Genomic DNA, 14,330 nt, shown 5'->3' on the forward strand with positions numbered 1-14,330 from the left:
TTCATTGCAAAGTTTAGTGAGATACGCAATACAGGACTAAACTAATTCATTGCCTTATCACCTTTAAGACAAAGCTGATATTTATCAACCAGAAAATCTAAATAATAAATAAATGCTTGATTTATTGATTTCAGTGTTTTTAATAAATTAAAGTCAATTAATTTCAAAGTGGCCTTTACATCCTTCTGTTTTTCTACTGTATGTGGCCCTCAAATGAAAAAGTTTGGACACCCCTGATTTCGATAATCTGCAACAAGGGTTACTAGAGGAGCTGCTAGAAGAGATTGTAAATTCTGTTAAAAAGATTTTCATTTAGTCATCTAGTTTTTTGGTTATTATAGTGGAATGTTATTAATGAGTGGAATGCAATCCCACAAAACATACGAGAGTCCATCTCATACTGCTCATTTAAAAATAATATAATGTTATAGCTAATGGGCAATCAAATGTGTCAACATTCATACCTGTAGTTGGGTTATTGTATATGCGTAAAGCTGATGTTTTTAATAAATGTATCTGTAGTTTGTTTTTCTGTTAACTTCTGCCTTCCTTCTGGCAGGGGGACTACCAATGGAAATTGGCCTTTTATTTTGTGGTTCCAAAGAAAGTTCCATGACTGTTTCCATCACTTCCCAACGGAACTTTGTTCCAAAACAATCTAAAGTTGACCAGTGACCTAGAACAGACGGAATATATTTCGGGGTGAAAAGTAGACTGTCCCGACCTTGATGATTTTCCACCGCAAGGCTGCTTTGTAGATGGAAAATGAATGACTGCAATTGTACAAAGGCAATAGTTAGATCTCAGGATCAGTGGTGGCATATTCAGATCCTCGGATCAAACTGATTGTCCCCGCAAAGGCACGTCAGCATTAGTCTCAGTCGTCTGCCTCTAGCCGCTGCTTTGATGCATCTCTAAAGCCGATCAAAAGTAGTAATGGACATTATGTCTGTAATGTATGTATTTGTACCACTTAGGGGAGTACATTTTAGAAAGGATGCTTCACAGGAAATACTGTACATGTGCCTACAATTTATTTGTGATTTTGTTTTCAACTTCTAACTTTAAAAATGCTGTATGAGTTTTAATACTACGCTGTAGACTGCCACCAATTCAAGGCCTAACCATAATCTTTTAACTGGAAAAATATTTCCTTCATCACATTCAAAGCATTACCAAGTCATTTCTGATTATTTATTCATTAATTTTACATTTTTCTCCTTAGAAAACAAAATCTGCTTCATCAACAGCATCATTTTTCTCCCAGTTGCACATATTTTAGGTTCCTCTGTATGGAAAGTGCAAATGCAAAATAAAAATAAATAAAAAATCTCAAGATGGTGAGACTGTCTCGAGATGGTAAAACAACAGACCTTATTCACTTTGATGTGTTTCAAAAGCACAGAATGCTGATGGACATCTGGAGTTTTCAGCGATAAATGTCAAATATTGACTGACATTCTTTAAAAAAAAACGAGAAAAAAACCCCTGCCGAGATAGCCCCAGGTAGCATGAGTTATAAAGACGAACTATTAATAATAAAAAAAATAACCGTTAAAGCACTCTGCTTTGGAGGATGAGTCATGTTGTCTGTATGACATGACTAACATTGAAGCCCCCCCCCCCCCCCAAAAAAGGAAAGAAAGAGACCTATTTCAAAGACTGCTTGATACTTGATTATTAATGACTGATCAACATTTTTCATGCAAAAGCAATGAATGCCTCTAATTTTGGCACATGTCAGATTGGATACTGTACATCTTTCTACTTTGGCATGCAGAAATATAAGATTTTTTTTTTATCAGTCATTTGAAGTATAAATTAATGTATACAATAGAAAGAAGAAAGGCTTTCTTCAATGGCAACAAGCCAGTTATCAGTTTACATCTAAGGTTGGTGCCTCAATTCTCACAAGACACAAATACAGATTAGTTCCATATGAAAACAAAACAAAAGCAGTTTGATTAGAACAAGTCAGAAAACAGAAACCCATTTAGCCATATAATGTTAAGAAGAGTGTCAGTTTGAAAATGACAGAGCAGATCTTACCTAAATCGACACATTCTATGTGTGAAAAATTGAAAATTACTTTCGTTTCTTTAACTTTTTGAAGGAATTTCCCATTACACCATGTGGTTGTGAAGCCTATTTTTCATATTTCTTTTTCAAGCAGATCCAAGTTCCTAATGTTGTTAGATCTAAACAGCAGTCACTCTTGAGCTGCTATTCAATCCGCTGCTATTTGAAATAACTCATTCCATTTCTCTTGTGTAGTAGGATGTTGACCCTTTAGAACGCAGCCAAATTCCCACTTTACACATGGTGAATCAAAAATCAAGTACGATACATTACAGATTCGAATGCGTCAAAAATGTCTCCCATAGCATTCAAAATTGGTCACTTTATACTGTTAGATACATTTAGAGCCCCTTGATCAAGCAGTGATGTCATTTGTCAAGCAAATCACAGTATAAGGCTGTGTTCACACTTCTGTGCTTGAGTTGGGTTAAAACCAAGTGCGATTGCTCAGCTGGTGCTATTCATTTGGTCAAATGTGGCAAGCAAGCGGCTGTGCGACGTGAACTTTGGTGCGGAACAGTTCACTTGAGCTGAAGTGTGAACACTACATTGAAAAAAAAAGAGACACAGCCACTGTTAAAATGACAGCATAACATTTTTGACGTAAAAATGAGCAGATGCTTAAATCACGATGCATCCGTGCATTGTGTTGTGGGAAGCTTTTCATGACATCTCAATTGATAAAAAAAAAAAAAAAAAGTAGAATACAGCTTTTGTTTAGAAAAATACATTTTCACCACACACAAACACTATTGTTGTACCTTTATGAATACGTTTTTTTTTTTTTAATTGGCCAACTTTGGGTCCAGTGGTAAAATCTGTATCAGTATAATGCACAAATATCCTATCATTATTATTATTATTATTATTATTATTATTATTATTATTATTATTATTATTATTATTATTATTATTATTATTATTATTATTATTATTACTATTATTATCAACACTCAGCCACTGAACCATCAATTTCTCATCTAGTTCGCACTAAATAGATTATATTTTAGTTTATGATTGCCTGTGTTTGATTTTAATCAGTCATGACCATGAAGAAGCACCTGAGCACCTGACAAAAAGACGCTGGCAATCACAAGTCCGATGTTGCTACGCGATGACTCATCTGTCATATTATTTGTTCTGTGTCGAGGGCGGGGGGGTTGTGGGGTGGAAGGTGCGCTTTAAGGAACGCAGCCAAGCTATTTTGAGTTGCCCTGATAATCTTCAAGGAAATGACGCAGACGCCTTGTCAGTTGCAGAACCGAATGTCAAGAAACCATTTTGCTGCTGATGAGGTGCGTCACAGTTATGTGAAATGGTGAAATCATAGCGGTGATCATGACAAAGACAAAAAAAAAAAAAAAAACACATTCATAAAATAACTACAAAGAAAACACTTAAGAGCGATTCAAATGATCATAATAGGTTGTAAGACACATTCCTATACAACACATTTCCTGCCATTTCAACAACATATACGTCAAAAAAACATTCAAGAATCTGCGGCTAACACTACCTGGACAAGGGGCAGTGTTATTGCAAACCCTCGATTCTCTTAAAGGGCCGCTGCAGTGTGTTCCGTATGGTGAGACACATGTTCTTGTTCGCACCTGCGACCCTTGACCGCATGTTACAGAGCAAGAGCTCCACTGGGACCACTCCTCTGCACCTGATACACCTGTATGGGAGAAGGGTGACACTAGTTAAATGCAGCAATACGGTCTTGGGGGCACGGCTAAGGAGGGGCAAGGTGGGCAGTAAAATGGGGACAGGCCAAAGTTAGCCGGAAAAGAAGTGGCGTCTTCATTTAAACGCACCCGAGTGGGCACTCGACACCATTTTTTCCTTCACGTTGATCTTTGACCAATCAGTAATGGATTGTTCTGACAGCAATCACAAAGTAAACACATCACTTCAAGTCATAACAAATGCGAAGATCACAGAAATGTGGCAATCAAAAATTTAGCAGGGAACATTATTGCATTCTAACGTTCTTTCAATTCATCTCCATAAATGTTTTAACCATTTCAGTGAAACAAAAAAACATGTTGAAAAAGCAAGGTAAAAATCACCATAAATAAATGAAAGTTCATAAAAGCACGGTGACATGGATGGATGATGACGTCTGATAAAACAAAATTGAAACTGATGGGGGTTAGTTAAGAGGTGGGAACTATGGATTGCCCTGCACTGCACCAAAGGATAATTTTATTTTTTATTGTTACCGATGTTGCAATTTAATGACGCTGATCACCCCAAAAATGATGTTTTAATAAAAATAAAGGAAGTATAATTTGTTCTTTTAGCCAACTATGGGTTTTGTTACTGAGTCACCACTAACATTTTTAAATGGACTGTTACATAGTTGTTAAGAAGTCATTAAAGTGACAGTGTTTAGAATTTTTGCCATCTACTGGTGAACTTGTAGAACACAAGGATGTACATATGTGTATTTCACGGTGCCTCACAGATGCCACACTTTGCAATTACTAAGTTCATTAAATTTGTGTCCTTCAGGTATCGATAGCACAAATATGGTGGCGAAACATGTCAGCCTTTTGTAAGGTAAGCTACAACCAGAGTAACATACTTGCGATTACTAGACCTACGATTATGTATATAAAAATATAAAAATGTATGTTGATGTGCTTTTTTTTGCATATTATTAAAATGAATAGTGTTTTTTTTTTTTTTTTATGAATGAACATTGAAAAATATAAAATTTGTACACACTGTCCCTTTAAATTAAGATTGAAAAGCATTCTAAATAGCTCAAATGGGACCCAAACATGAAGCTCACAGAAATCCAATCCTGGTGTAGCAGCACGTTTATATCACCAACAAGGTAGGAGAACAAAATGCCCAAATTATTGGGTATGATTTTTTTTCTTCATCTGAAGTATTTCATTCATTTAATGTTTTTCCTTTTTCTTTCTTTTTTTGAAGAAGAAAAGTGAACACTTACTACATAGCATAATGACATAAATTGATTCAGCCAATTAAATAACAGAACTCTGGCACTAAATTTGGAGATTATTAGATAGACTGGAAGGTGGATCAATTTGTTAAATGAGGCAGCACAGGGTGTGTAAATAATGTGAGGATGAAAAACAGACAAAAAAACAGCAATAATACACCTGGACAAGGACGCAACATATTTAAAGCGTGTGTTACATGAAGAAGTGTTCATGAGTGGATGTTAATTTAGGGAGATGGCAGGTTGCAAATTAAAATGGTAATGAATGGTGTTTAAAATGCTTTAAACAGACAGCAATGTAAACAGAACAACAAATGGCGAACACTTAACCCCAAATTAAACAAACAAAACTCTCCAGGGGAAATAACCCACTAAGATACGTTATTTAAAAATTAAATCAACTTAAATTAAGTAAGAACATGAGATTGAACTCAAGATTGTGCTTTGTCATTTATGGTTGATTTTTATTTTTCAGGTTTTAACAATTAATCTCCACTTAAGTCAAAGTCACATTATCTCTTGGTTATAAGCCCACATTTAATTTATCACGCATTAGAGGATTTCAATAACTATTTGGGCCTTATTTTTAAATAAAATTTCTATGTGAGTAAATATCTACGTAAAAATATAATAAACGGACCCACAAAAGTCGTCTATGTTCAAAGTAAATTATAAATAAATGAAAGGTGTGTCTTATTATTGCTTATGTAGTCATTGAGAATGAGTTGGAAAAAATAATAATAATGAAAAACATTTCCACTCAAGAAGGTGCAGTACAAGAGAGAGCATGCATGATGAAATTAAGTTTAGTTAAGAAAATAAAATAGGGAAATATAACTATTATATTACCAGTTTGTGCCATAAATTTAGCAGATTCAGCTTGCTCCTGCAGGGCCTTTGTGTCATGAACTGATCTTGGCCGCTGACTTTTTACTGTATGCTCTCCGATCATTCCATATTCTATGAGACAAAATAGAGGTTGATATGAAAGCTAGGCTTTGACAACAAAACTTATTACATACTCTTGGTCAGGATGTTGGGAACAACCGCAGTACATGGCTCGAAACAAAGACCACACATGTTTGTATTTAATCTGTCCTTCACTCTAGGGCATAGAACAATGCAACAAATTTAAGGTTGAAGTCAAATTATTAATTGAGCTTGTAATCAGGGTGTCGACACATAGCAAACATGCAAATTAACTCACATCGCTTTTATTTGACTACCACGTCAATCAAAGCAGCAAGTTCCGGCAACCCTCCCTCCCGCTCTCCCGCATACCCAGAAAAGAAAAGGAAATCAAAATGAAAATAAAATGTGTAAGCTGTAAGAAAGCCACAGAGGAAGGGGGGGTCATGGACATAACATGCGATTGATCCACAGTTTCCTCTATTGTTTCATTGAATTATGTTTGACTCGTGCCAAAATGGCTGTGAATGTAGATACCGTATTTTGAGCTGTGTGCTTTGCAATGCATGCTCACTTTGTCTTCATCACTGGGACAAAGTGATATGACAACACTGACAAAAGTAATGCTTTACACAACCACACCTGTGTAAAACATTTCCAATAAATATCCAATACATTTCTGCTTACAACTAAGGCAAATTCACTTTTAGTTCAAAACAACTTTTGACAGTGTGGTCCTAGTGCCGTGATTTCTTTTTCTTTTTTCTGTTTTTCTTTTTACTCATTTTCAAATGCAGAGTAGGTGATGGATAAAAATAAATAAAACAAAATAAAAGTCACACAATCACATTTGATTATATTAGTCAATCAGACAATCCAAAGCACCAGTCATTAAAATGGAGGATGTTCCATATACACATATAAATTGTCTAGCTACAACTGTAATGCTAAAACACACTTCTTCAAATAATTGGGTTTCAATGAATGCCCCTATGGAAATCATCTATGGATGAAATAGGTTAAAAGGTTGGAATAACAAAAATGTACTCATTGATATAATTTATTCAAAAAGTTTTGTGACATTTTAGCTGGCTGTTAGCTAGTTAGCATGTTAGCTAGATCAGTTAGGCATATTAGGCAAACGTATTATAATTCATTCAAAGGCGTTTGCTGCTTGTGTTTTGCATTCTGTGGTGTTACTGTTTCTCAAATGATACGCCATCGGCTCATTGCAGTTGTAATCGTTTGCTCTTCAGTCACTGCATGAGGGTTAATTTGTGTATTTGTTGTGTGGGTTTTATTGCATTGTTTAGCACATTCCTGGCTGAGAAGGTTTGCACCATGTTTGTTGTGATTATGGATGCAATATACGCTAAACTCAGCTACTGAACATGCGCAAATATGAACATTAAGACATCTATAATGTGCCTAATTTATGCTTTTCCATGACACTTCTGCAATAATTTACTGTTTGCCTCTCTTTGGGATCCAAAATGGTTGATTATTATTGAGGGTGGAGAAAGAATCAAAAATGAAAAGTACAGAAAAAGTCATTCGATTGAGATATTAATTCAAGTCAGTGGTGGGAGGACAGATTACAATCATTTGTCAGAAGCAGGTTGAAATAAAGTGCTTGAATTACATCACAGGGCAGAAAACACGTGGCGAGCGATTAAAATGTGACTTTTGAGAAAATGCTATATTCAAGTTGGGAGAACTATTCAGAGATATTAAACAGCTTATATTGAATTTAAAACTCATGTGTCTTCATTCAAGATTATTGAGGAATAAAATTGTTGGCATCCATCAAAAAGCAGATTTGATCAATAGAGAAATCCATCATGGTTGTTTTTTTCTTCAGATGAGATGAGCCATTCGATTTACCAGGCCTGCATATAATTTAGTATGCATCACAGATTTTTTTTGGACGACCGATTAAAAATGAAATACTTTTTGCTGCTATAATGATAAGTATCATGTCAATCTTTCTCTATTGAAATAATATATGCATTAATTGTATCTACTGCGATGCTATGAGAATGAAATCGGCTATTGACCTTGAAAGATGGTCCCTATAAATAAAATGTGATGTATTTATTTGGTTATGCAAATGCAAATCAGTCAATAGTAGGAAACATATGTTTTGTTTCTTATATAAATTTCATAAAAAGCTTGGGGAAAAAACATTAATCAGGCCATTAACTGATACTTTCAACATCAAACCTGCAATCAGCCCAAGTAAGAACACAAACACGTCTTTTAAAAGGTCTAAGGATAGCATAACAATAACAAATTGAAATCAGCAAATCATCAGAGACTTGGGAATGAGATTAGGCTATTTTCAGCTAAAGAATGTTGCTCTCAATCTTAAGAAACTGATTGGTTGACCCTCATGAGTCACACTGCTTTGCGCATTAATCTTATCTCCAGAATCTATCTGTCGGAATATCATGCAATGCTTTTGCCTGTGTTGGATTCTTAAGATGGTCCCTCAGGGTTGGAATTGTCTCGGTTTCCAATATGGAATAACAAAAGCAGCTGACAAATGAAAAAGGCTTGTACAGTGGTACCTTGAATTTGTTCCATGACCACACTTGTAACTCAAATAATCTTTCCTAATTGAAATGAATACAAATGTCTTTAATCCATTCCAGCTGTCGTAACTCACGACAAGGCAAAAATAAATAACAAAAAAATAACAAAAATGGCAGAGTGACGACTCGTCTTGAAAAACATGCATCACCGTCAGGACACTGCATTAGTAACACAAATGATTAGTAAACTTGTGGTCTCTGGGCTGTGACTTAACAGGAAAGTTCAAATGTTGAATTGCCATAACGTTGGACTGTTTGCTCTCACCCATGCCAAACTATTCCGGTGAGCCTGATTTGCAGGGCTCAAGAGATTTTCAGAGCCATCGCAGCTCAGCGATGCTCTCAGGCTTCACTAGCGGCCATATTTACAAAGATATTCCAACATGATTTTATTAATGTCCCACAACTGATTATGTGCCGTATACATGACAAACAAGTCAAGATGCAGCACACAATTAGAGAGATTCCAAGTTCCCTGTGTTGGTAACCTTCATCGGCATTCTGGCTTTGACCAACTACATGTTGGAAATTTAAGGCTTTAAGCATCAGCGGTGATCCTGCCAGCCACATCTTCACTGTATGTGCAGTTCTGTTCAAAGGCAGCCTCGTGTCTAATGACTGAAGGGTCCAACATTGCTGGCACTGCAGACCACTGGCAGCAGTGAAGTTGGTTTCTCAGGAACAGCAATAATGTTTCCGGGTCAATCGGACCCACACTATATTTAATTATAAAAATGCATCCCAATATACAAATGAACCATTTTTACCAACTGAAGTTTCATCATGATAAATTACTATTTGTAGTTCTTCAACTTTGAAATGGGTCAATTTGACCCGGGCTCTGTCTAATGTTCTAAGAGCCTCCTGATAATGAATTATACAGTAGCTAATGTTTAACAGTTTTCAATGGAAATATGTCCAAATGCTGATGAAGTTTCATTGTGAAAAAAATATCAATTCATAGTTCTCAAACTTTAAAATGGGTCAATTTGACCCGGGCTATGTTTGATGTTCTAAATGCATTCCAATACATCAGTAACCATTTTAGGTGAAAATCCGTCAAATTTTTATTGAGAAGTTCCATAGAAAAAAAACTACTAATTTAAAGTTTTTGAACTCTAAAATGAGTCAATTTGACCCGGGCTGTGTTTAATCTTCCAAAGGCATTCCGGTAAACATTTTTATAGAAAATCTGTGTATGCAAACCATTTTAATTGATACTTTTTTCCTCTTAAAATGGGTCAATTTGACGCAGAATGTTTAACATTCGTAAACCAACAAAATAAACATTCATATAGCTTATTATTAACCATTTTCATTGAAAACATGTCAAACTTAACCTTTTCTTCTAGTCTGTTGATGTGTAGTTTCATAGCAAAAAAGCTATGTTGGGTCAATTTGTCCATCCATATTCTAAATGTTCCAAAAGCATCCAGAGAAACATTCTTTTCATATGTCAAAATAAACTGTTTATTCTATGTTGATGCCAAGTTTTATAACGAAAAGCTAATATTTATTCTTTAACTTGAAAGTGGGTCATTTTGACCCTCATTATAACAAGAGGGTTAAAATATTACTTTTCTATGGCCCGTCACAGGTCCTTATACAATCAGCATCGCTCCCACTTACGATAGCGCTGACTGGGAGTAGCTTCTTTTTGTTGCCCTTGATTTATTCGTGACCGACCATTACAAACGGGGCTCTTAATGAGTGGCACTTCATTACCGCTGCACTTTGAAGAGTTGAAGATCCCAAAATAGCGACAAGCGTTTAGTCCACGCAGACCAGAAAGAGGAATACCTCATTACTCAATGCTTGTCTTTGATCCACTTCCCAACAGCTGAGCTTAGGAGGCTGGCACATTGTAGTCGAATGTGATGCTATTTAAGGCTTTGTAAGGTGCTTAAACACGGTTTTAGAGAAGCTCTGACAATGGTGAATGGCAAGAATGCAATTAAAATGTAAGTGACAAAAAAAGTCTTTCAGGATAGGGTTTTAGGATAAATGAATACTTGCTATTGTATTTCTTTGTGTGCACTGTTTATCCATCCGTCCGTCCGTCCATGCACGCATCCAACTTTCACACTCACATTTAAGTCTACAAAGGACCAAGCATGCATGTTTTTAGAATGTGGGAGGAAATCAGAGTATCTGCAGAAACCCCAGGCAAGGACAAGGAGAACATTCAAACTCCATACAGAAAATCTTGAACTCATTAAAAATAGAAAATAAAAAAAAAATCACTGCAAATCGTTTTGCAGTGTGTAATGTGTTTTTTAATTAAACTCACTTCACCTGTTTGAAATAGCTGCGTGAATTGATTTGTAATTCATTCTAATAATAATTAAGCTGATAATAAAGATCCAATCCACATCTGAGTATTAAACTCATCAGAAAACATCTCATATTATTCATTCTACAGCTGGTACACCAACACTTTAATTCTGGCACAACCTCGAGGATGGACCACCAAAAAATGTTAAAAAAAAAAAAGAAGTCAATTTGTCCTTCATTAAGAAAATGAGGGGGTTGCGCTGAATCCGAAAATGATCATCATATTATCTGTCATATTTCTTCTGCCATCTGTTTGCTTGCTCTTGACTCCTCTAATGACTGAGATTGCAGCCAAATTAGAATTCCGTGCAGCCGCCACTGCACCTCATTGAGAAGGATGTGAACTCTCCTAAAGACAAGATAGCATTCAGACAGACAGAGAACAGTAAGCCACCTTAACGCATTTTGTGCGTGCGATGAGCGGCAGCTGATGAACGAATCGTAAAGATCATTTGCAGCACATATCTAAATCACAAGGTTATTGAGCAGTACCACGCTGGGCAACCTAGATGGAGCTCTGACGTTATCAAAGCACTGCATCGAGAAGCCCTGTTGCTGGGTGCTATAAGCAGATGATCCCTCTCACACACACTCACACGGAGTCACACAGGCTTCGGCACTCTGGCTTTCATATCACTTCAATTCATCCAAACAAGCAACAATTGAATCTCTGCTGCTATTTAAAGCTACAAATGTTAAATGCATATCCCGCAAACTAAACATTGTACAATAAGGATAAGCCACTGGTGAAAATAAGCCAGAAAATCAATATTTCATTATAAAAGGTTGGTTTAAATAACATGAGGGGAACTGAAAATATCACCAGAAACGAAAGATGCTCTCTTTCCGTTTCATCTCTCCAAAAAGATTTACCCTCTGCATGATAACGTGAGGCGTGTATTGTGATTTCAGTTCCGCTGCATGATGCTATCAGAAAATGGATCCGCCTATGGAACATTTTCAAGAGAAAGCGATGCCAAGCTTGCAGCTTATAACTAGCAAGATCCCCAGCTTTAACCCCCCCCCCCCCCCCCCCCCAAAAAAAGTGTGCTGAACCACCCATGAGTAAAATTGCTGCTGCTGCAGGGCACAACTGAAAAGGACTACTGTGCACTGACAGAAACAAGGATGGAAGCAGATTACTAATGAAACCGAGTCGGGAAACATGGATAGTTTTAAAAATACACTTACAATTGTTTACTGCATTTGAATACTTACATTCGGGGTACTTTGATTTGTGTATGGGTGTCATCACTCAACAGTTTATAATGATTCATCCGTCCATGTTCTGTTTGTGCTCATATGGGTCAGTGGTAAAATGGAATTAAGATGAGAGGCAGGGCACACTCTGTAAAAACATCCCTATGTACATTTGCACCAGTGGACAATGAAAAATGTGCAATAAACTCAACATGAATAGTTTTAGAAAATGGGATGGTGGAAGAGTACCTGGAATGAACCCCGCTTGTCTCCAGCTCACTGGCTAACTAAGCCTAATGAGTAATAATGACAGAAATTGGATGAATAGATGGATGAACATTGCTTTGAATAGGGATGTTTATGCCACTATTTTCAGACGACACCAGGACACGTAATCAACTCTAGGGTAGTTACCGATACCAAGTACTGATACCACTAACACTTTTAAATACATAACATTTCTCCCAATTTTTTCAAAAGAAAGACCATATCCCCATGTTGCATTTCACCTTAAAATTACATGAAATATATGGTAATTTTTTCCCCTTCCAATTCTTAATTTCTCGTTCCTGATCGTAAAACAGACATAAGACGGTATTGGCTGCATTTGTTCAACACTGTACATATGCAAGCAAATAATTATGATATTATGTCTATTCATATTTATTTACTGTCACTGACACACCTTGATTTACATCATTTCTAAATGGAGATTATATTGCGTTCCAATACTGATATTGATCTTATACGATATCAGCAGGAAAGGTCCATCCATCCATTTGGCCAGACCGCTTATCCTGTTGCTTTTTTATTTTTTTTGTATGAAATGTTAGAAGAGATGTGATCATGTGATACTATTCAAACAAAGAACAATATTCAGCAGCAGTCGGTATGAAAAAAAAACATTTTATCCATTTATTCCAAACATTTAGGTCACATAAAACCGAAAAAATATTGATATTGCAATATTAGCCCATGCAATATTCATATCGAAAAAGTAACAAGTTTAATTGGGAATTTTATGCTTTTATCTGAATTTGACCAGTCAGCTGCTAACTAAAATGTGCACCACCATCCAATTGTCAAGAGGTATTATTGAGAGGTAATTACAATGAATTGACTAAGATTATATTGAGTTTGCTTATTTTGCTACATGAAAAAATGTAATTATTTCATTAATTAGACAATACAAATGTAATTTCTTTAGGTACATGTTAATTAAATGAATATCGCTATATTCAGCAACTATATCGCAAATCGCATGATTTTCCAATATCTTGCAGATCCATACAAAAGGACCCTGAGAAATAACCTTAATGAAGTCATACATACAAATTATACTCTTTGAAGTGCAAAATAAAATTCAAGTTTACTTCTATGTGTACTACTGTTGCTGGATAGAAGAACAGAAGCAGAGTCTGGAATGAACTGTTTGTGTATGAGTGCTAATATCAGAGAATTTGGATATAGACTTATCCAATCAAATACATTTTTATTTTTATTTTTTATATCGGACGAATATCCGATATCAATATGGGAAAGTAGTAGGATCTTGCATAAACTATACTAATGATTTCCATGAGACATATATTAGTGGCTGGGTGGCACATGATCACACCAAAAACTATTTCAATTCATATAGAATAGAATGGGGATTGGATAATCTGATTCCTCTCATTGCAACTCCTAAATACAAAACGCAAATCCATTTTGGAGCTACTAGAAGCAATGAGAACATTCTAATTATTTCACTTTATTGAGGAGATATATACTGGTAAGGACAGACGTTTGTGCTTTAAAACAAATTTTTTTTAATAAAATTTGTCACAAATTTTGGGACGATGTTTTTTCTTAACTCATTCCATTAACGGCTTTAGACATTCATTTGAACTATTTCTGTTAGTTTGACATTTTTTCCACTTTTAACAAGAGTATAAAAACCTAGAAAAAAGTTTTTATTGTACATATAAGACAGATATACATTTTTTGATTAATCGTGAGTTAACTATTGAAGTCATGTGATTAATTACAATTAAAATTTTAATCGCTTGACGACATAATTTATAATAATCTTTTCTTTACTTTTTAAAATCTTTAAAAATATATATTTTTAATAATAATGTTTTCTTTATTTAAATAATCTTTTTTCAAAAAAAGAAAAGATTATTAAAATTAGGGCGTCAGTCGATTACAATTTTTATTTGTAATTAATCGCATGACTTTAATAGTTAACTCAT

General features: G+C 35.4%; 1 protein-coding gene across 7 annotated transcripts in view; it reads right to left on the reverse strand.

The window, feature by feature from the left end:
* adgrb3 (adhesion G protein-coupled receptor B3) overlaps nucleotides 1–14,330 on the reverse strand; it is a 134,605-nt gene that overhangs the window by 76,898 nt on the left and 43,377 nt on the right. For 4 of the 7 annotated variants that reach the window (XM_077581537.1, XM_077581539.1, XM_077581536.1 and 1 more), the window contains exons 3-4: nucleotides 5,906–6,016; nucleotides 3,596–3,757 (exon numbers count right to left, since the gene is read on the reverse strand). The exons of 2 other annotated variants lie outside the window; for them this stretch is intronic. In XM_077581537.1, coding sequence (XP_077437663.1) covers nucleotides 3,596–3,757; nucleotides 5,906–6,016 — 273 coding nt within the window. The remainder of the gene's footprint in view (nucleotides 1–3,595; nucleotides 3,758–5,905; nucleotides 6,017–14,330) is intronic. One more of the 7 variants, XM_077581538.1, reaches the window with a different exon arrangement.

Source organism: Vanacampus margaritifer, chromosome 12 (genome assembly GCF_051991255.1).
Source record: "Vanacampus margaritifer isolate UIUO_Vmar chromosome 12, RoL_Vmar_1.0, whole genome shotgun sequence".
In the NCBI taxonomy this organism is placed as follows: domain Eukaryota; kingdom Metazoa; phylum Chordata; class Actinopteri; order Syngnathiformes; family Syngnathidae; genus Vanacampus; species Vanacampus margaritifer.